The 21,481-nt window shown below is 54.7% G+C and overlaps 8 protein-coding genes across 8 annotated transcripts; 5 read left to right on the top strand and 3 right to left on the bottom strand.

Moving 5' to 3' along the window:
* Nucleotides 1-1,483: 1,483 nt before the first annotated feature.
* PG986_007753 (uncharacterized protein) lies at nt 1,484-2,801 on the top strand (the record flags this gene model as incomplete). The annotated part of the gene is made up of 4 exons (XM_066843975.1): nt 1,484-1,524; nt 1,774-1,792; nt 1,911-2,250; nt 2,338-2,801. 4 exons carry the CDS (start codon nt 1,484-1,486, stop codon nt 2,799-2,801), a joined length of 864 nt encoding a protein of 287 aa, XP_066700087.1.
* Nucleotides 2,802-3,482: 681 nt separating this feature from the next.
* On the bottom strand, nt 3,483-4,070 carry PG986_007752 (uncharacterized protein; the record flags this gene model as incomplete). The annotated part of the gene is made up of 1 exon (XM_066843974.1): nt 3,483-4,070. The coding sequence occupies one exon, from the start codon at nt 4,068-4,070 to the stop codon at nt 3,483-3,485; it is 588 nt and encodes a 195-aa protein (XP_066700086.1).
* Nucleotides 4,071-4,237: 167 nt separating this feature from the next.
* PG986_007751 (uncharacterized protein) lies at nt 4,238-5,401 on the bottom strand (the record flags this gene model as incomplete). The annotated part of the gene is made up of 1 exon (XM_066843973.1): nt 4,238-5,401. The coding sequence occupies one exon, from the start codon at nt 5,399-5,401 to the stop codon at nt 4,238-4,240; it is 1,164 nt and encodes a 387-aa protein (XP_066700085.1).
* A 2,123-nt stretch (nt 5,402-7,524) lies between these two features.
* Nucleotides 7,525-8,561, bottom strand: PG986_007750 (Citrate lyase subunit beta; the record flags this gene model as incomplete). Its single annotated transcript, XM_066843972.1, has 2 exons — nt 7,525-8,444; nt 8,516-8,561. The coding sequence occupies 2 exons, from the start codon at nt 8,559-8,561 to the stop codon at nt 7,525-7,527; spliced, it is 966 nt and encodes a 321-aa protein (XP_066700084.1).
* A 1,885-nt stretch (nt 8,562-10,446) lies between these two features.
* Nucleotides 10,447-12,098, top strand: PG986_007749 (uncharacterized protein; the record flags this gene model as incomplete). The annotated part of the gene is made up of 3 exons (XM_066843971.1): nt 10,447-11,008; nt 11,153-11,227; nt 11,347-12,098. 3 exons carry the CDS (start codon nt 10,447-10,449, stop codon nt 12,096-12,098), a joined length of 1,389 nt encoding a protein of 462 aa, XP_066700083.1.
* A 1,044-nt stretch (nt 12,099-13,142) lies between these two features.
* Nucleotides 13,143-13,866, top strand: PG986_007748 (uncharacterized protein; the record flags this gene model as incomplete). Its single annotated transcript, XM_066843970.1, has 2 exons — nt 13,143-13,254; nt 13,289-13,866. 2 exons carry the CDS (start codon nt 13,143-13,145, stop codon nt 13,864-13,866), a joined length of 690 nt encoding a protein of 229 aa, XP_066700082.1.
* A 374-nt stretch (nt 13,867-14,240) lies between these two features.
* Nucleotides 14,241-15,230, top strand: PG986_007747 (phenylacetyl- protein; the record flags this gene model as incomplete). Its single annotated transcript, XM_066843969.1, has 2 exons — nt 14,241-14,507; nt 14,790-15,230. The coding sequence occupies 2 exons, from the start codon at nt 14,241-14,243 to the stop codon at nt 15,228-15,230; spliced, it is 708 nt and encodes a 235-aa protein (XP_066700081.1).
* A 1,399-nt stretch (nt 15,231-16,629) lies between these two features.
* Nucleotides 16,630-17,541, top strand: PG986_007746 (uncharacterized protein; the record flags this gene model as incomplete). The annotated part of the gene is made up of 2 exons (XM_066843968.1): nt 16,630-16,732; nt 16,847-17,541. 2 exons carry the CDS (start codon nt 16,630-16,632, stop codon nt 17,539-17,541), a joined length of 798 nt encoding a protein of 265 aa, XP_066700080.1.
* Nucleotides 17,542-21,481: the final 3,940 nt, after the last annotated feature.

Here is a 21,481-nt window from a genome sequence, read left to right as displayed (position 1 = left end):
TGTCTCTCTTTCTTTTCCCACTCAAAAGTACGTTGCTAAGCGGCGTTCCAGGGGTTCGGGTTAAGGAGTCGACAGTTGATACATACACCGCTGTCCAGTCCCTCTCTCGTTCACTCTCTTTCGGCTTCTCGGCTTTGTCAGCGGATTAGTGGCTCAAAGTGGGGGACGCCCCCTTCGAATCTATCGAAAGAAGAGCCCAACGCCATTCCTAAAGATTCTATGGTCAGATAGAGCCTGGAGAAAGCCAGATGCCAAGGCCGTGCCTTTTTTCCCCGGCAGCGGCTCCGAACGACCATTTAGCGCACCGCGGCTGCGATCGTCAAATGACCTATCTACGGTCATGCGTACAAGTCACTTCCTACATCTGAGTACCTCTTGACTTCGTATTATTTGAGGCTTACCTTTTGCGCTAAAGAGGCTCTGCCGGGCTGCGGTTATGCGGTTATGCGGCTATGCGTAAGGTATGCACACGCATATCTCTTTCAACATTGAGTAAGGGCTGCACTCCATACTTACAGGGTACGGCATATGCACTCACTGCATGCTGTCTCTCACTGTCCCGTGCTTCTCCGAGGCGATCAAAGCCTCCAAACGTGAACATCGACGCTGAAACGACGTGGCGCCCCCTGAGCTGCAATCATCGTCCTACTCGGACAATCCTGTCTCGGGGGTCACCTGCCGAGAGACGGGTTGCTAAGGTTGCCTGTCAACCGCATAGGTCAAGGTCGTCTTCAATGCTGGGTCTGTTGTTTGCACTGCCGGTTCGACAACACACGTCATTCCTCATTCGTGCGCCCCCCTCCGAGACCCTGAATTCCACTCTGCCTCGCTTTTAGTGGCCTTGCCAGCTTACCTCGCCTCAGGCCTTAGCACCTGCCCCACGTACAAGCTGTACATCAGTCAGTCAGTCACGCCTGCAGTAGGAGTAGGAGTAGGGGGAGCACTATAATTGCTTTCCCCCAAGGCTTTGAAACCTAAGTACGCAAAAGCAACTTGGTGACAGAGACATCAATCTAGCGACGCTAATAAGCTTGAGTTAGAAGTCTTGATGCGTTTACTGCAAACCCCCCTATATATGTCGCTAATATAACGAGGGGTAATTGCAGGCTCCATCTCCTCCATCTGGAAGGGCACAGCTAATAATGCTCCAGACGGTTGATCACTAAAGAAGACGGCTAAACGGCCACTAGCAGGCCCTCAGCGTGCCTTGGCTGCGGCTGGAATCCCTGGATCTTGGTTCGCCAGGGGACCAAAAGTGGACGGGCTTAAGTTTAGCAGGCCCAGTTCGCTGTGGCAGCCTGGGAGGTTGCACATGGGCAACTCGACTTCCAACCTGAACCTGGGTCAGATAACAAACACTGCCCTGCAACCCAACCGTCAATTCCTTGGAAATCCCGTTGTCCAACTCTTGAACTTCTTGTCTCGCAACCTTCTCTTCGTGCCGTCGGTTGTCGCTCTCTCTATTGCATCAACCTGATCCACGATGGCCTACAACCGACCCTACAACCCCGACGAGCTGCCTAGGTACGTTCTCATCCAACCCGCTTGTTTTGTTACCCCGCCATGAAGTTTTTGGCTAGGTCAAGTCAGGCCCGGTCTGTCTGGACTTTGCGCACGCCCGAGGATGGGTAGAGACGGGGGGAATAGACATACGGACTACCTGCGGTCGCGATGTTATCCGTACCAGCCTCTGCCCATGCACGTCGAACCTGCAGTACACACTAGTTGCGCATCCAACAAAGACATCGCTAACAACAACATCGTCGAGTACAGATTCGCGGAGCCCGACGATGTAAGCCAAAAACCACAACCACCCAACTTCTCGCAAACTCGACCTTCCCCCGTGCCCACCACCCCACTCAGCTCTTTTCATCCCCCCTGCAGGACTGACAATTTCACCCTCACAATAGGGCAACGCTCCTAGACCGGCGCAGCAGTATAGCAGCTCCTCCGCCTCCAAATACAACAGCAAACCCCCGCCGCCGCTTCCTCAGCAACATGCGGCTCCTTCACCCTACCACCGCAACTCGGACGGCCGCGACCGCCTAAACCCTTCCTCCCACGGCCAGAGCAACTACGGTCGCCACAGCCCGGTGTCCTCCGTCATGTCGCCGCCACCTATGGCTTCAGGCCCTCGTCCCACAGCCCACAATCGCCCTCCCCCCTCGAGCCGACCGCCCCCTTCGCCAGCCCCGTCTGAGGGCGCAGACCCAACGCTACTGCCCCTATTCCGTGCTGTGGACAAAGATGGTAGGTCCCTCCTTCCCCTTTGTCGCGCATCTGGCTTTGGTGCTCGCCTTTTGAATGCAGGATGCTGACGGATGATCTACTCCCCAGGTACCGGCCAGCTCTCGGAGAGGGAGCTCTCAGCGGCGCTCGTGAACGGCGACTGGACAGCATTCGATCTCCACACTGTACGAATGATGATCCGGATGTTCGACAGCGACCGGTCCGGCACGATCGGCTTCGACGAGTTCTGCGGGCTCTGGTCGTTCCTTGCGTCGTGGCGCACGCTCTTCGACCGCTTCGACGCGGACCGCTCGGGCAACATCAGCCTCGACGAGTTCAGCAACGCCCTGGTGGCGTTCCGGTACCGCCTCAGCCCCCGCTTCGTCGAGCTCCTCTTCTCCACCTACGACAAGCGCAACGAGGGCGTCATGAGCTTCGATCTGTTCGTCCAGGCCTGCATCAGCCTCAAGCGCATGACCGACGTGTTTAAGAAGTACGATGAGGATCGCGACGGCTACATTACCCTCAGCTTCGAGGACTTCCTCATTGAGATCCTGAAGCAGATGAAGTGAGAAAGGGGAGGAGCAGAGCAGAGCAGAGCAAGTGCTATATTATATGTAGGACCTCAGAGAAGTGAGGCGAGATATATCGGTTTCATTTGACCCAAATGGCTTCTAAGGGATGGGATGTAAAAGAAGGAGATAATTTGCTTCAGCTTGCGTTCAAGCGACTGAAGTAGCATAGCAGTAGTATAGTAGGGACCTAAAGAAGCTTTACGGCCCGGAAGCAGCTTTGCTGGAGTTGGCTTCAGTAATGAGTTATACCCGCGATGCTTTACCAAATTTTAATCACTACATCTCGGGTCTTCAGACTTTTAGGCTTCGAAATCACCAGGTCTTTTGCATGCCACCGATTGTGAGCATTATTTCTTTGAATGTCATATTCCGTAGTGTGTTCGCCCAAGAAAGGCTATATATGTGTGTGTGTATGTATCCTGGCCTCCAAAGGGGTATCCCATTCGCGTAACGCCCGAAGAAAAAAAACAAGGAAAATTCCGAAAATTATGTGAAGGGAAAATAGTCCCTCCTCCATCTGCGTGTTGGCAGCGGTTCTGTCGTCCAGTTGCCCAACCCTAAAAATCTCGCCAAAACGCCATTCTCGTAACTTTCCATTTCCTGATGGTTTTCATAACAAATGCGAACAGGAGCACCAATTTTGAAGGTATTTCCGCCATCAAGCCCATGAATCTCACGTCACGTTTCATCCACGGTGATCTTGGGGAGCGAGAGGGTGTCACAGAGCTTCTGTGGCCCCCAGCTCTCTTGCGCCATCGTGGTTAGACGAGGAAGGTGAGGAGGTGTGGTGGCACTAGTTGTGTAGTAATGGTCGTTAACGTGATCGCTCCGGGTCGTTGGATCCTTCTTCGTTGGTTTAATATCCCTCTTCAATGGATGGATACCGGCTAATATCTCCTCCGTGGGCTTCATTTCTCTCTGCGATGGATGAATTTCGGCCAATCTCTCCTTCTCCATTGGTTTGGGTTCCCTCTCCAACGGATGAATATTAGCTAATATCTCCTTCTCGCTGAGAGGGAGTTTCAGATCTGACATCGGGTTTGCGGCCGGCGGCGGCGGCAGAAGCATCGTGGTAGTAGTGATAGTGGTAGGAGCAGCTGCCGCGGCGGGGCCTTGATCGCAACCCCCAACTACACCGACCCTACACACCCGACCGTCCCCGCGCACGGTCACTTCCTCGCCGCTGCTGAGCCGAAAGACATCGGTCGGATTCGAGACCGATACGCTCTTCACGCGCTTGAGGAAGCCCGGCTCGCTATCCTCCATCACTTCGCAACCGCAGGGGTCCCCCACCGGCATAGTGCTGTCACTGCTGGTTGTTGTTGCAGTCCTCGTGTGCCAGCTACTGCTACTGCTGTTGCTGCCGCCACCACCGTCTCGGTCTCCCGGGCTGACCACCTCCAGCACCTCGTCCCGCCCGTACTTGCGCGTCTTCAGGAGGCCCGTGGCGAGCCCCCCCGCACAGTTTTGTCGCCGTCGTGCGCGCTGAGCCAGACCCGCGCGCACAGTCGTCGCGCGATCTCGGCGCCCGCCGGGAGGCCCGCGCAGATGTTGCCGCCCAGCCACCATGGGTTCGAGATGGAGTCCATGCAGTGCAGCAGGGCAGTCAGGGGCAGCGCCGCCTCGGACACAAGGTGCGAGGACGCGTAGGGCACCAGGTGGGCATAGTTGATGCCGTGAGGAGAGAAGATGAGAGAGAGGGGGCGCGTCGTGTTGCCTTGTTCCTTGTGCTGTGCGGCGGCGGTGATGGTGCCAGACGCGGAGGAGAACGGCCGGTATGCAGAGTATGCGGGCGGGGGAGCGGTGCAGTCCGTGGGAGAAGCGGGCAGCGCTGTGGAACCGGCTCGCGATAAGTATACCGAACTTGTTGGGGAGATCGGTGGTGTAAGCGGAGCTGGTCGTCTCTTTGGGTCCGTGGACGCAGACTTCTGCACCTTGGGAAATGGCGGCGCGATACTCCTAACGGACCGCGGTGTTGCAGGCGGGCTGATAAGTGGCGGCGCCAGAGTGTACTGCACCGGTGGCGTGAAAAAGTCCGTGGACGGCGGGCGGTAGGTGAGGGCGATGGCACTATGCAAACATGCCAGGTCGCGCTTCTGAGGAATCCAAGCCACGGTGACCTCGCCCTGCTGGCCCCCGGGCGTCACAGAAGGCACGGGCACCCGGACCACCGTCGACTTTCCCGTCGTGCGCGGATCCTCCCACTTGGGGATGGTCCAGATCTTGTCGCTGTCGAAGTACTTCCAACTCTTGATGACACGGGCTGCAGCCGGCTCGGCCAGTATTTGCGTCTTGGTGCCAGTTTTAGGCAGCTGGCGCAGCGTTGTTTCATTGCAGTGGTCGCTCTTGTGCTGGCTGATGATGACGAGGTCCGGCTCCGGCAGCTCGGACAAGGAGCTGATGCAGGCCGGGTTTTTGTGAGTAGAGACGGATATCTTGGAGTGGAAAATCTTGGACGGCCCGGTGATCCACGGATCGAGAAGGATGATATAGGGCTTCGGCGCCGCTGCCGTCCCTCTAATGTGAGGAGGGAGGATTGGTTCTAGGGAGAGCATAAAGGAGGCATCCTCATTGAGATGCTTGAGAGTCAAAGCCATAATGCCTGACAAGATGAAGAAAGGAATATGACCTCGTGGTCGCTCAGAAGCCCCAGCCTTTCCAGTAGACTGGAGGAGAAGTTCATCGGACTCGAAACAACACTTCTCGGCAGATCCAAAGTATATTAAGCAGTTAAGGGGAGATGGATACCCAAACTGCTCAGACTAGCACAAGAGAGTGGCGGCTCCGGGTCGACCGGTTGCGCAGATCGGGGCGTGTTAGATGCAAGACACGAGTAAGTGAGGGACGATATGAGATGACGTGAACGAAGAGGAGGGTGCAGGGGAGAGAGAGAGAGAGAGAGAGAGAGAAAGAGAGACGGAAGAGAGCTGGAACCTTGTCGAGAAAACAAACAATCGTGACAATTGGTGCCTGCATTTCATACCAAGAGGTGAATTGCTCATGGAGCATACTTTACTTTACATTGCACCTGATGCTCTCTACCTGGGGTTGCTTCTGTGGCTGGAGGGGTCGAAAGCAAAGACAAGACCAGCAACTGACGAGGTGAGGTGGTGGCATGTTGGAGCTAAGACTGCACACCTGGAACGAGACAGACCAAAACCAAGCATTGAGATCTTCATCTTGGCTCGCCTCCAGTCAAGGCTTGGCCGACGAGGATGAATGGGCTGGCCTGGGCCGGCAATCTGGCCCAGAGAAAAGAAATGATGTTTCAACGAGGGAAGGTTGACGCGAGACCAAAGGAGAGAGGCTGTCGACAAGTTTAGTCGGGCGGACGGACTAACAAGCGTACGAACGACAATGATCTGGGGCGTGACTTGTTAGCCTCCTGCATGTCTGTCCGGCTGTCTGGCTGTCTGGCTGTCTGGCTGTCTCCTGCGCATGCACGCAAAATTCGTAAGAGCTGGTAGTCAAGTAGGCAGCTTCCAAGGTTAATAATATGGATACAGAGTGAGATTGTCGGAGGACCAGTCGAATCATAATGTGTGGTTGTTGTTTTTGGGTGGAAGAAACTGCTGCTGCACAAGGGTCACAAGCCAAAATCTGCCAATGCTGTATTGTTGACGCTGTTGATTCATTCGGCAATCGCTGCAATCGAAGACCAGTCGACCCCTGCAAGGCACGCCAGAAGGAAGCCTCGCTGGCAAACCTTGGCGGGTTCGGCACCTGGTGACGCCGGCTTTTCGTAGTGCCGACGACATGAGGTTGACAAGAAAACTCGAGACGAGCAAACGAGGCTGTGTTGCTGCTGCTGGCTTCTATGGATTATGCATCGTCAGACGACAGAAGTGCATCAGAAATATCAAATACTGTTATAGAGTCTTGGCCAAGAGCAACTCGTCGCGAGTGGCTGACCGAGACTCGAGACGGGAATGCTATTCTGGGCTGACTGCCGCCCAGACCACCCGCTACAGCTACAGTGCACACTTCCAACCTCTGAAGCCTCATCCGCACCTACACACACACACACACACACACACACACACACATAAGTACACTCGTTTATTTGCGTCTGTTCACCTCTCAACTCTCCATGATTCTCTCAATTTTAATAGAAACCCGCTACGCCCAATTCTCATGTCTCGTGAAGTCGTCGCCGATGGGGAAGATCGCCATTATTGCTATGTGGTATTAGAGTCTACAAAGACCGGGCTTTTGTTTCGCATGGCCCGTGGTGGCGCACTTATACGTAGGGAGGACCCTGTTTGTTTCATCCACCGCATCATGGGGGGGGCCACACGTAATTGAGACAAGCACGAGCCGGCAATCCTCATCTGCATGGAGCAAGAGCTCGTACGACAGGGCAGGTTGACAGAAAACAGAAAACCGTTGCGTTCGGTGCGACTCGAGTGTAACCAAAACGTATTGGTTACTTTAATCAAATCGATCCCTATGCTATGCCTGCTATTGGGCACGCACAGATGACAGCAACATGTGCATACAGGATGCCGAAAGTTCACGCTTCCTGTTCTCCTGACAGAATATTGCAGATCGTCAGGTCTGCGGCGAATTCAAGATTGCACATTGCACATTGTACTGCACTGCATACGGCGGGCGCTCCGAAAGTAGTACATAGCAACAAAACGGGGGAATATACCTATGTAATTTATGGCTGTGCCAACAACAAATGGCCAGCTTCTCGTGACACACTCACAACAAGCTCTTACTCTGGCTCCTGCCCCTTCCATTTCTCTTTGAGACTCGCAACGTCCATGCCGCAGCTTTCTGCCTTTTGCACCACCGCTTTGGCCTTGCCAGCAACTGGCGCGTCGATCATGGTGCCATCCAGCGTCCACGCGCCCCTGCCGGCACTTGCAGCCTTCTCGTCGGCGATGACGACACGCACGGCCCACTCCACCTCCTTCTCGCCGGGCGCGAACAGGCGCTGAACAACGTCGACCTGCGAGGGATGGATGCACTGCTTACCGTTGAACCCCATGGCCTTTCCGCCCCGGCACTCCTCCTCGAGCCGCCGGATGCCGTCTTCGCCCTTGTAGGACGTGCAGACCAGGTCGATGGTGCTGGGCAGGTTCGCCGCCCGCGCCGCCGTCACGATGGCGGACCTTGCGTAGAGGAACTCGCTGAGCGAGGGCGTGCGCGTGATGGACAGGTCGAGGGCAAAGTCCTCGGCCGCGAAGATCAGCCCGCTGAGGTACGGCGACGCGGCGCAGATCTCGCGCAGGTTCATGACGGCCTGCGCCGACTCGATCAGCGCGATGATCTTGACGGGGTTCGCCGCCGTTGCCGTGCGGTGCCGGTCTGCTGCGAAGCGGCGCAGCGCGTCGGTGGCGACGGTCAAGTCCGAGGCCGAGTTGACCTTGGGGATGACAATGGCGTCCAGGTGAGGCGAGGGCACCAGCGCAGCCAGGTCGTCGAGCGCGTAGGGCGTCGATATGGCGTTGATTCGCACGGCCAGCTCCGAGATGGACTTGGGGCGCGACTGCAGGCCCGCGAGGTGGTCGCGGAGGGCAGCGCGGGCGTCGGCCTTCTTGGTGGGCGTGACCGAGTCTTCGAGGTCATAAGTCACGTTGTCGGAGGTCAACCCAACAGACTTGGCCAGCATGCGCGGCGAAGAGGACGGCACTAGTTAAGAATCGTTAGTATCCGGGTAGCATGCCATTTGCACACAGCTGTGATGACTTGTGATGACTTGCCATAGAGAAGCGCCCGGCGGAGGATGGATGTCGACTTAGCCGCCATGGTTAGAGAATAGGCTCAAATCCAGAAGGGCCTAGCTGAACTGAAGTTGCTGCTTTGCAACCACTTGACTGGCTGCTGCGGTGTGCAGAATCCTGGTGGCAGTTGTTCATGGTCCTGACGTAACCCCACGAGTTGACCAAGTTCCCAGGGATGAAGCTTCTCCAAGCTCCGAGGTTCCCCAATTGATCCTCCCTTGATGAGGGGCAGGCGAAGAGCTGGGCTATTTTTGGATGCAGCGTGCAGCGGCTTTGGTGCACGGGTCGCACCTTCTTTAGGCCTTGCCGCAGCTACTTACACCACCCTGACATTATCATCTTACCTTCGTTTTTCGTCCCCGGAGCTCGACCACGATCGAGGCCCTTAGCGTTACCTTGGAAAAGGTCTCGCCACGTTCTTGGGAACTGGTTACTGCAACATCGTCCACCTGTCCACCCGTCCATTTGTCGGACACGCCAGGCGATACTGCGTGCTGCATTGGCTGCATGCCGAGTGCCTGGAACCCATGTGATGCAACTTCCACCAAAGGGTCCAGCCCGAACTGATGGGTATCTATCCTCTGGGCCCAAAGTCACCTTCCTGAAGTGAACAGGTTTTCACGGAACAGATGCCAGCTCCAAAAAGAGAGCAAGGGGTCAGTTCCTGTGGAAGCCGGATTGCAGCGCCGTGCCGCAACCTTGTCTTTTCTCTGCCTAGCGATGATAAGGCCAGAAACATGCGTGGCGCGCGACAACGCCAAGTACGACGAGTCGGACTTATGGGAGTGTTTCCTACGATCCACCGGACCGGTTAGCTATCTGCCCCTCCCTGACATCAAGGAGGCGAGAAAGAAGCACATTATCTCATGGGTGTGCCGCTGTACAGGGCGGTGAGCTTCGTGCTGTCCACACCACTTACCATCAGCTTCAGGTATTCGTACGAGATGACCAAGCCAAGATAGGCTCAGAACACGCCACCGAGTCATCCCATATGTGACCCAGTGGTGATGTGATGATCACAAGTTCAACACATTACGCCAATGAGTATTCGGTCGGTACCATATATGGTTATAACCATCTGCCAGAGGAGGTTCTTGGTGTGAACCTTGCGAACCCCATTTCCACTTCGTGAGTCGCCAGGTCGGAGCTCAAATTATACGTCTGATATGTTTGGTACTATCCACGACAACGTCGTACGTTCATGGCAGCTTCGCCCAAAAGCATAGATATCTGCTGATATGCAGACTCGATGGCAGCGAGCAGGCAGAAGCAATGCAACTCCACTATCGAGTTGCCAAAAATAACTCTGTTTAGACGAGTTGCCACAGTAGCTCGATTCTACAGCCGTTATTGTCGTTTTGGGTCGGTTTATCTCTGCAAACTTCCTTGGCCAAGCTGGACGTAAAATCACTCAACAGCCCAGGGAAGTACAAGAAGCACAAGGTGACATCTCCCGGTTGCATTTGCTGTTACGAAGTAACTGTTTTCAGCGAACTATGAGTAAGGGGCAGCTTTACGGCCTTGTTAGTGGTCCAGTGCCAGATTTCGTCCCGGATAATGACGCCGGGTATATCAAATTTGGCACCAAATGATATCGCGACTCATCTATTTGCAAATTAAGCTTAAATGAAGTATTGCCTAGAATCTCATGGTCTGTAGTATGCCCGTGGCTCGTTATCTGCTGTGAAGAGGAGACGCCCGAAAGCTGATGTATAAGTATGCATGTTCGAGCTGAGTCGATATTACAAGGACATTATAGTTGTTTCCATGATGAGTATAGTATATTGAGTGACTATTGCTACAAACTATAATACTCGACCATACAAACATCCATTTCAACCCCCTACTGTACCTCGAGACCTGTTGAATAGTCCTCCCAGGGCGAGTCAAGAGTCTTTGTACGCATCGCAATGATCCGAGCGGGAATCGCCGCGCTTGCCCTTGCGGCGTTCATACAGGCCTCTCCTATCCCCGAAGAGAAGCCTGTCATGGAGGAGCGGCAGTTCCAGATCGGCAATCCATGGACGGGTATATGGCCACCCGGACCGCCGGCGCCCACCCCTATCATCGCTTTCCCTGGTGGTGATGATGACGACAGCTCTGACGACGCCATAGAGATAGGATCATCTGCCATCGAGAAGAGACAGACGCAAATTGGCGGAAGCGAACCCAGCGCCATCAAGAAGAAGCTTACTGCGCTGGAGCTCGAATATGAGTCGCTAGCGCAGAAATACGGCAGCCACCCCCCTTCGGATGTAGCCAGGCGGCTGAAGGAGATCGCGGCGGAGCTGAAGAAGTACGGCATCACCATCGTGGCGACCCCCGATGGCACCAGCACCGTGATCACGTTCGGCAAGGCCAAGCGGCAGTTCACCATCGGAGACGGCGGATACGGCGACCCTGCGTTCAATCTTATCGGACTGGAGACGACGCTGGAGCAGTTGATGCAGGAGTATGGTCCAAACCCTCCACGTAAGCTATAGTCTGCTGTCCTTGCCCCTTTCTCCACCATGCCACATGACCGACTCGAGCTTCGAATCAGTCTGGAAACTGAGAATGGATTCAAATACGTTCTCGGATATCGTGCATACGAATATACACTAACGCCAATACCAGACGACATTTACATTGTCGAGGAGAGGATTAAGAACATCTTGGCCGCCTACGGGATCACTATTATCAGTGTGCCTGGTAAGCCACCCAGCCAAGCAAACCCATCCCCAAGCTGTGGTCTGATCTGACCCATGATTCCCTGGATGGGGAATTCTATACATACATGTAAGAGCTAGCTAATGTTATGACTTGTACAGATGGTACTATAACCATAATCACCCCTTCCACCAAGCGGGCGGCAGCCGACTATGACATCGAACCCCTGAGGGTGATCTTCGAATCCTTCGTGCAGAAATACAATGGGGAGCGACCGCTCATGGCCGACTGGATCGTCATCCAGGACATGGCCGCGATCCTCAAGTCGTACGGCATCGCCACCAGCGTGAAGACACTTGAGGAAGCGACCCCAACGAAGCGGGCTAACACCATCGGCCTCGGCGATAGCGTCAACACGGCGTTCTTGCAAGCGCTCTATTACCTGCTGCAGGGCGCCTACGGCGGGAGCGACGACACGCCACGCGACATCTTCCTGGTCCAGCAGTCCATCGTCACCATCCTCGGGACGCAGGGCATCATCGTTCCCGGCTGGAAGGCGACGGTGCCCGGCGGTCCTCTCATCCCCGATCGCACCGTCCCCGGCGGCCCCCTCGTGCCGGACGCTACCGTCCCGGGTGGCCCCATGATCCCCGACGTCACCATCCCCGGAGGCGAAATGAAGCCCAGCACCAAGACCAAGACCAGGCGTGATGACGCTGCCCTCGAGGGCCTCCAGACCGCGCTGTCGACGCTCGAGTCGCAGTATGGCGCCTTCACTTCCACCACCGTCCCTATCCCTATCCTACTCATCATGCAGAACGTCGTCACCGTCCTCCAGGCGAGCGACTTTGTGATCCCGGGCTGGCCGCCTCTGTTGGGTCCGGGCACGGTGGTCATCGGTCCTTCTACTTGAGGCTGTGCGATGGGCTTGGGATGAAGTGGATCAGCAGTAAGAGAGAAGCGGTATACGGAAAAGAGCATGTGTGTTGGCGGTAGGAAAGGGGCCAGGTTCTCTGTAGCTTCATTTTCTCTCTTATCTCTATTGTATTGACAGGAAGATTCCCTCGGCTATTTTAGTTCTCCTATATCTCTACACCAAGAATTCAAGGCTTGATTGAGTTAAAACCCTCTGCTTGACGATTTCTTGTGCTCTGTCGTCCATGAAGCGCGAATCGTCACCCCCTCTTCAACTTTGAAGGTAAACGGAGTAATACGGAACGGAAGCCCCGTTTCCTCGTATGCACCTTCCCGTTGGGCATGTAGGGACAGAACAACCAGGGACTTGTGTTTCCTCGACAAGTGCGTCGTGTCTCACGGGCACTTGCCAAATAAAAAAAAGTCCTGAAGAAGCGGCATGACAATCTTCTGTACTTTTGACAGCTGCATTGCGGGGAATTGCCGTCATTTCTCAACACACCAACAACAAAACCTCCTTACTTACTTACTTACCTAAGTACTTACGAAGCAAGCAGCAGCACAGGCATTGCGCCGAGCGTACCGAGGCCCTTTTCAACGTTGATTAATCAAGAATGCATTCAAGTTGGCGTCTTCAGGCAGGCTGGAAGATCGAGGGATATGCAGCCAAAACCGCATATCTTAAGTCAGCTTACATCCCGCCCGTACAAGGCTCTCTCAAGAGTTGTAACCTCTTCCCCTTTCGCGTAATGTTGCCTCCCATGGGAATGACGCTACTCCAAGCCAAGCCGCACTGCTTCTAAAAAAGTTTTCCTTTCTTTTTCTCCCACGCTTCCAATTTGCCCGTTCGTTCTTTCCAATCTTCTCTGCTGGGACTGTACCTGTCATAGAAAGGGAACTTTTGCGTGAGACAGCGTTAAGAAAACGAGGGTAAAAGAGCGGTACCGAGTGAGGCGGGCGCATTTTCCTGGATGGTACGCCTTCCGCATGCATTGATACCCTTCGCGCACAAGCGAACGCGTGCAACCAACACCTGCCCAAGATGGTGCTCGAGTCGCCGTACCCGCCGTTGCATATACCGGATGCGAGCATCTGGGACCTGCTCTTCGACGACAGCGGCGACGCCAAGCAGCAGACCGCTCAGCCTGAATCCGGTCGGTTTTGTTGCATCATCATGTGTCTCATTAGAACGGCCCAAATGGGTTCACCGGCATTTCCCTCGGGGGTGGTGGCTAAACGAATCACGCAACCAAGTAGTACCAGACAAGGCTCTGCTGTTGTCGAACGAAGATGGCACCCAGACTTATACGGCGTCTGAGGCAAGAGCGGCCGCGCTCCGATTCGCGAGGGCACTCGAGACGACACTCTCTTTCGGCTCGGGAGACACCCTGGCCGTGATCAGCGCCAGCACAGTCCACATGGCGCCAGTGGTATGGGGAGCCCTCTACCTTGGCGGTGTTGTGTCGCCGATGAATCCGGGGTACGGCACAGAGGAGCTCCAGCATCAACTGCAGGACCCAGGGACCAGCGTGGTAGTCACTCAGGAGTCTCTCCTCCCTGCAGTCATGAGGGCGGCTACGAAGTCGGGCATCGCTCACGGCCGCGTCATCGTTTTGCCAAGTGCCAAGCGCTCTTCTGTCTCACCTCTGCCGTCACTTCTCCCGTGTGCTCGTGGTAGTACACTGCACTTTTCGGATATCGTGGCAGAGGCGAAAGGCCGCGCCAAGAAAGCGACTACATTCCCGGCAAGGATAATGCCTTCTTGATTTACTCGTCTGGAACGTAAGCAAGCCGTGTTCCTTTTCTTTTTATCGGAAGCCGAGGTTCCTGTGGGTTACTGACGAGTAATGGGGCTTTCCAGCACGGGACTTCCTAAGGGTGTGCAGCTCACACATCGCAATATTGTCGCCAATATTCTCATGGCTGATGTCGTGTCGTCGATGAGTCACAAAGATGTAGTACTTGCATTTCTGCCACTGTTTCACATACTCGGTCAGTCGACTGATTTCCCCCATGAGATCATATCGTGGTAGGCGCAAGCAACGATGCTTCAGCAAGATGCTAATACGCGGGGTGGGTATGAACAGGCCTGACGATACTACTACATTATGCATGTTACAAGCGCGCAAGGGTCGTGGTGATGTCACAGTACACACTGCCGCTGTTCTGCAAGACGATAGAGGCTCACAAAGTCACTATCGTGTATCTCGTACCTCCGGTCGCCTTGGAGCTTGCGCAGTCGACCCTGCCGTCACAAGGCGGTATCAACTTGTCGTCGATCAGGTTTATGACATCAGGGGCTGCACCTCTGAGCCCTGCCATAGTACAAGCCCTCCTTGCTCGGCACGGCATCAAAATCCTCGAGGGTTACGGTCTATCCGAAACGAGTCCCGGCGTCTTCCTGATGGTACGTAGTCGGAACCACACTTTACCAAACGGGCGTCGTATGGCTTTTCCAAAAGTATTAGCTAAACAAACCCGGCTCAGTCCATCAAAGAATACCCTGCCGCCATAGGCACCGTGGGGGAGGCCCCTTCCTAACCAACAAGCCAAGCTCCTCGACGTCGATGATTCCAAGCGCGAGATAAATCCTGAATCTGGCCAATCAGGTGAGATATGCATCAAGGGCCCAAACGTGTTCAGGGGTTATCACAACAACCCGAGCGCAACCCGGGATGCCTTCACGTAGGACGGCTACTTTCGTACCGGCGATATTGGCGTTTTCGTGAAAGTGCCGCGCGTGGGAACATGCATTCGCGTCACGGATCGCCTCAAAGAGCTGATCAAGTACAAAGGGTTCCAAGTAGCACCTGCGAAGCTGGAGGGAGTCCTGCTACGTCACGAAGGCGTTGCGGACGTCTGCGTCGTGGGTGTGCAGGACCAGCAACAGGCGCTAGCGACCGAAGTGCCGCGGGCATATGTCGTGAAGGCGCCGGGTTGGAAAGAAGGAGAGGAGGAGCGGGTTGTGGCGGCCGACGAAATCAGGCGCTGGTCCGATAAGAAGTTGGCTAACCACAAGAAGCTTCGAGGGGGCGTCGTATTCGTGGACAGCCTGCCCCGGACACCCAGTGGAAAGTTGCTCCGGAGGGTGTTGCGAGATACCAACTTCGGCGGAAAGGCTAAGCTGTAACCAAAGTCCTCTTCTGCTGGAGGATGCCCTCGACGCCTTGACACATCCGGTCTAGACAATGGAGCATGTTAAGACTGAGTAATCCGAATGACAGACAGGAGGGGCCATGTGCCCACAAGACGGCCGGCGGTTGGTTTGATATCGCCTACAGGACGGTATCTTGGAACCCGAGACGCGCTTTGATTTGCCAACTACCCCGCCTTCTTTATCATATACCTACTTAGTCGGCTTAATAATGGTTGGGGGAATGCTCCGGTTCTAAGCGTGTCTAGGGAGGATGGCTGTTGTATTGGGGATAAGATCATGAAAGCACCCAAAAAGACCTGGGTGATACTCGGGATCAAGATGGTGGCGTGTGGAAGGACGTGGCCGTCGGGCACCGACTTCGCGGCGTCGGAAAGATATCGACCGCGGGCAAGATTGACACATTGACGACCGATCTGCAAGGGTTTTTATTTCCGGTGAAAATTAGTGGCATGAGCGAGCCAAAGATATGGCCATGGTCGGGATAGGAAGTACATACAAGCTTTTCCTGCAGCACACCCCCCAACCCTGGGAGCACACCGAGGGCGCTCAGCCAATGGGCCGGAAATTCCCCACGTTTGGTCACCCCATATCCCCAGATATAGCACCGGATTTATACATGGTTTGGGGTACGGCTGACATACAGGCTCTCTCTCTCTCTATCTCTCTCTCTATCTCTCTCTCTCTCTCTCTCTCTCTCTCTCTCTATCTATCTCCTCTCTTCATGTTCTCCGGTCCTTCAGGTCTGTCAGGTCCGTCAGGTCTTTGTCTGCCCCTCTTTGCTCAGGACCCAAAACGGGGACTCCTGCCAGATTGGTCTTGGGGGGGGCGAAAGTGGCGGTGATAAGAAACGGCTGCTTAGATGATATCAAAGGGTAATAGTCTGGTCGACTGCCAGCGCCCGACACGGCCAACCCTCATATTCAACACACCATCTCGCAGCGTACCTACGTGCCTGCCAAGTCGCTTAGTTCTTACTGGGGTTTCATTCCAGCCGGTGACCGTCCACTCCCTTACGCTAGATTCTCTGTCCTGTGTGAAGTCGCCCTTCTTGCCGCTTCTCCGGGAAGTCAGTCGTGTGCATATATACACATGAGTATGTGGGGGTTTCCCTCTCTTTTACGGCCAGGCTTTTGAGTCGCTGCCGGATACGAGAGTTGCAGACGGGGTAAGGTGAGACGCGGATCAGCCCAGGGCTAAAGGGGCAGGCAACCTGTTATATGGCCGGAAGCCCGCTTGGCACTGCTGTTGGCATCCTTGGCTTCGCATTTCTTGGTCCTCTCTAGGCCGTGTCTTAGCTTTCTCCAAGCAACCAAGCCCTGGCAGCAACATCTTCGAAGCCACTAGTGTGCATATTCGCTTCACTCATCATATCATGTCCATTCCCACTTTCGAGGTGGAGGATCCAGAGTTGGGGAACCAGCAGCGCCTGGAGCGGCGTCGTGAATTGAACCGCAAGGCTCAAAGACGGTTCCGGAGTAGGTGACATATCCTCCACGGTTCGATTACCTATCTCATGGCGAGGTCGAGCCTGTCCTCCGACCGGTCATCCGTTATCCCTCTGTATTTGGCTAACACCTACGGTCGAACAGCGCGTAGGAACCAAGCACGCATACGACAGATAGAGCAGGACAATCACTTGGCCACTGGCTGGTCGAACGACTGGCCGTGGTCTAATTCTCCGCCCACCGTGCCTTTGGTTGCCCGGAACCAGACCGCGGGGCAGATACCGTTCGAGGTGGACGAACCGCCGGCCTTGGACATATCCGCGTTGGATTCTATGCTATACCCAACCCTACCACAGGGGGTCCCGCTCATAGAACCCCCAGCTTTAGCCCCTTTTCAGAGCTCGGCTACGACAGTCCCCACCGCTGACAGCCAGCCTCTCGCTTCGCACACGGCGGCTTTCGCCAGTCAAGATGGTGAACATCATACAGCAGCCGCCCAGCAGTTCTACCCATCTTGGGGAGCCGCCGATTTATCCGGGATGACGCTTGCGAAGTCACCACAAGAGACCATCGTCACCAATACCGGAAGCCCCTACATGCCAGGAAATTCGGTCTGGCCCGGTATGATGATGGACATGTCGCCCTCCCAAAGCCCTGAAATGCTATTGCCCGCCTGCTTCTTCCCACCCACGATGGCATTCGATCCTACGACGATACCGGTAGCCACGACAGAGACTACGTCGCCCATGGACAGCCAGGAGGCGCTGAACTGGGCCGACATGGAAAACATGCAAGCAGCGTTCTTGTGGTCACCTGTTCCGGGCACGTACATGCAGTAGGGCCTAGGCGGGCTCCGGTTGAGAAAGGGGCTGGTCAGGGCTTGACGGAAACGACACCGATGGCAGTTTGGCTATTGTTCACGCATTTCTGGAAAGACATGATATACACGCCTTCTCCCTCTTATCGTTCCAAGCACAAAAGCCCCAAAGCAGCGTTTCTAGCCTCTGCCTCGACCTCGACCTCGACCGCCTGGAATTGCTGCCTGATCATATTTGTAATGGGAGCGCCAGGGTCCCCCACCTCGAAGGGTCCTTGGCCTGGACAAAACAGCCTGTGATCTCTGAGCCCGGGGTACCCGGGAAGCAGAGGATGGTCAATAATTCCGGTTCGGAGTGGATATAGACCCCTCTTGGTAAGCCATAAGTCGGAGACAGAAGTGGCGGGGACGACGTAATCTAGGGATGTTGACTCAGCCAGGGCGGAAGAGGATAAAGGTTCTGGCTTGAACAGCACCGCCTGTATCGGTCTCCCTCGGATCTGCTTTTAATATGCATCCACACTTACACTCTTGGTCATGTAAGACGCTTAAGTCGCTGCAATATCGTGAACAGAATGTTTGAGCGCTCTAAATGTAGAACATCGTCGGATCCCGTAACCTCTGGTGCTGAACCTTGGAAGACATCGATCTTGATGAATGTCGGCTCTGCCTGATATTTGCTAGAACACAGCCGCATGGAGGCGAAAGCCAACGCGTAAGTGACGGGGACGATGCTTCCCCTTAAATTAGGACTGCAGCTGATTCCATGAACCTATGCAAACCAAAAACATGCACCACGCCGTTTCCAGCCAGGTTGCCCCTTTTGTTGAAATTTCCGGTACACCAACGCCTACGACGACAATAGGATCAGCACTCACTCGTGCATGTCTAGGATCGCCTCGAAGATGGCCTCGCGAGTCATAGCCCTGCCTGAAAGCGACACACACATCTTCCGACACCGCGTGCGCGTGTTAGGGACTTCCGAATCTCGGGATCGAGAGCTAGCTTCCTGTTTAGGCGACGCTGGCTGCCCAATGGCGCTCGGATGTTGAGCAAGCACTACTGCGTTCTACGAGATACTACCTGCTATCAAAGTAGGAGCATCGTGCTGGGTGTTTTGAGAGACAAGACGGTGTCGATGCAGATTCCGTCATCGTTGCTCCAAAGGTGTGGCCCAGCCAAGATGTTGCGCATCACTGTTGTTTGCGGTAAGAGTGTTCAAGTTGGTCATACATCCATTTGCATATCAGTAAATCGCGTGGGGCACTTCATTCTTTCGGCCCACGCGGGTGAGGTCAAGATTTCCACCCCTGGAGCGTGTCATTTGGAGCACACTCAGGGGTAACGTAACAGCTGTGAGATGTGCCAACGAATAGCGGAATCGTTATCCTACATCAGACGAGATACGAAAAGACTCATGAAGCCAATGGAAAACACCAGAAAACCAAAAGTATTCACGATGCAATTCCTGGTCCACCTCCCTGTGCGAATCGCTGGAGGTGGGATTGCAAAGGAGATGGACGGCAGTCATCGTCTGCCCCTGGCCGAATCTATCAAGGGAACTACTCGAGGCTTTCTATGCTCTCTACTGCCTGGCGTTCTGAAAGGGTGTATGTTCAATCATCTGTATTGCTTCATATTCTGGTATCTGGGCTGCCTATTGTTGGTATGTTGCCTGTATCCAAACATCTCGCGGACAATCGTACCTGTCGTCATCATACCATGAGCGTACCTTGACACAGCCAAGGACAAGTCGGACACGCCTAGTAGCAAACTTCACGCACATAACTCCAATTGCCGAAACCCGGTATCACGGTGATCCAATCTATTTCAAAACGGAGCCATCCGTATTGTCCGGCTCATTCTCGACACACGAGGTCTTGCGCACACGCACGTGTCCCGACAGGGGGCAACGACGACTGCCCATGCCCAACCAACCGCCAAGGCCGTACCGACCGCGAGATCTATCTTTAACTTTCGCTAAATCGAGATTCATGTAATAAACTAACAGGTTCGCGTATCGCTGAGAAAGAAACAGGGCGAGCGTTCGCTCCACTCAGCCTCCGTGGGCCCAGGAAGATATGAGTGAGCGAGAGAAAGTGGGCTTGCAGGCAACCCGGCCCAGCCAGTTGTCAGGAGAAAATAAGAATACGCTATCATTACCGAGCTACGAACGAACACGCCCCCGGAGATGTGGTCAAGCCCACGGGCCGACTGGCGGTGTTGATCTGGCGCCCCGGATAGGAGGTGCCGCAAGGCCGCTGGCTAACTTAGGCAATTCCTAAATTTGTTAGACAAGCGGCAAGCACCTAAAACAATTAGATGGACGACTAAAATGGCAACCTTCGAGCTGGCCTCGGTGCTAGCAACAGGACTAACTACTCACAGGTAGAAAGACGAGGCGGGCAAGGATCCGCCGAATTATGTCAGTTCGGGGTATCAGTGCGGTCGGGTCGGTTACAGTAGTCGGTAATCAGTCCCATCGATGCCAACAGGATAATTTCCTTTTTATCTCCGGGAGAGCTGAACACCACAGCCTCACTGCTGGCCCGGAGATGATGACTGATTCAGCGCGTACCGTAGACACGCGGGCGCAGTCGGTTCCAACTCAACCGACGACCATCAAACAAGTCACACACTACTCAGCCAAACAGCAAAAGATAGTTGCGACCATCACCCCTCCAACCGCGCGTGTGTTGGACTAGAGGTAAATCGGTAGATCATGTTTGGCATATGCGCCATGAACACCACCTGCCACCTGGCTGTCCATCTCGCCCCTGACGACAGCCATGAGTAGTAAGCAGGTGGGGGGACCCGGCAAATGGGACAATGTTTCGAAAGCGTGACGTGACCCGGGGGTCCTTTGAGACACCGAGCAGCCAGCGTGTCGGTATCGCCCTTTTCTCGCTCTTGCCCAGAGAGTCCAGAACGCCCAATCGCTAGCTTTCTCGTGTTGGTCTGTGAACACATGAACACATGAGCACATCACACGCACACGCGCCTCAGAAAACCTAGACGTGGCTTCCATGTCCTTCTCGAACAACCTCGAGAAGGCAAAACCGAAGAGAAAAACGAAAGGGAATTAGTGGGCTAAGCTGGGGCTTGGGCGTTGGGCTGGGCCGAGCTGAGCACGTAAAACCTTGCCCGGGCGGGTGCGCATGATGGCCGAGGATGATTCACACGAGGCTGACTGAACCTCTCAGGACCCTTCTCTCTCCCCAGCCGCCAAGCGCCTGCTTGCCCCCTTCGTCACTCCTCCAGCCCGCTTTCGTGTAGTGGACAGAGCTAGTAGGGAATAAGGGAGGAAGGAAGAGGCCTTCGTGTTGGCCATGACAGCTACTGCCAGAAATGGGAGCCTTGGGGGTCTTCGATTGGTCCGTGGTTTCGCCCCGGCGCCAAACCCTAGCTTTGGTCTACTGACTAACATGCTCCCTCTCAGCCGCGCCACATGCTCGTAGTGCTTGCTACTTGCATATTCATCTGGGAGAACGGCGTGTTCTTCTCAGAAGCCTCATTCGGGTGGCTCATTAGTTAGTCAAGCTGCTGCATAACTGCGCAGCCCAATCGAAAGTAGTATACCATGTGGATGCTGTCTGCCCATACAAGTGTTAGTCACATCACAGTGAGCCGCTGACGAAGGGCATGGGCATTAGTATTATGTCATCACAGCATAGTGCAAAGATAACAAACTCTAATGCCTTGAAAAGTACCATGCGCCAGCATGCCGCTTATCAGATGCGATTACGCTTCAGGCCAGTCTTGATGGTGAGTAGCCATAGTGTAACAGAACATGAGTCGAGTGTTTGTCTTGGCTCTACGAGGCGATGAGCTCAGAAACCGTTGAAAGCGGCAATGCACGCAGGCAAGCTAGGCAGGCCTCTTGTCAGCGTCACTTGTCCCAAAGTATACACAATCCTCGAGGTACTTATGCCACGGGGTATCCATTCGCCTGCATCGCGGAC

The sequence above is a fragment of the Apiospora aurea genome (assembly GCF_038362705.1).
Source record: "Apiospora aurea strain CBS 24483 chromosome Unknown utg000005l_segment0_segment0, whole genome shotgun sequence".
NCBI classification, from domain to species: domain Eukaryota; kingdom Fungi; phylum Ascomycota; class Sordariomycetes; order Amphisphaeriales; family Apiosporaceae; genus Apiospora; species Apiospora aurea.
This window is presented reverse-complemented; position numbering and strand designations above follow the sequence as displayed.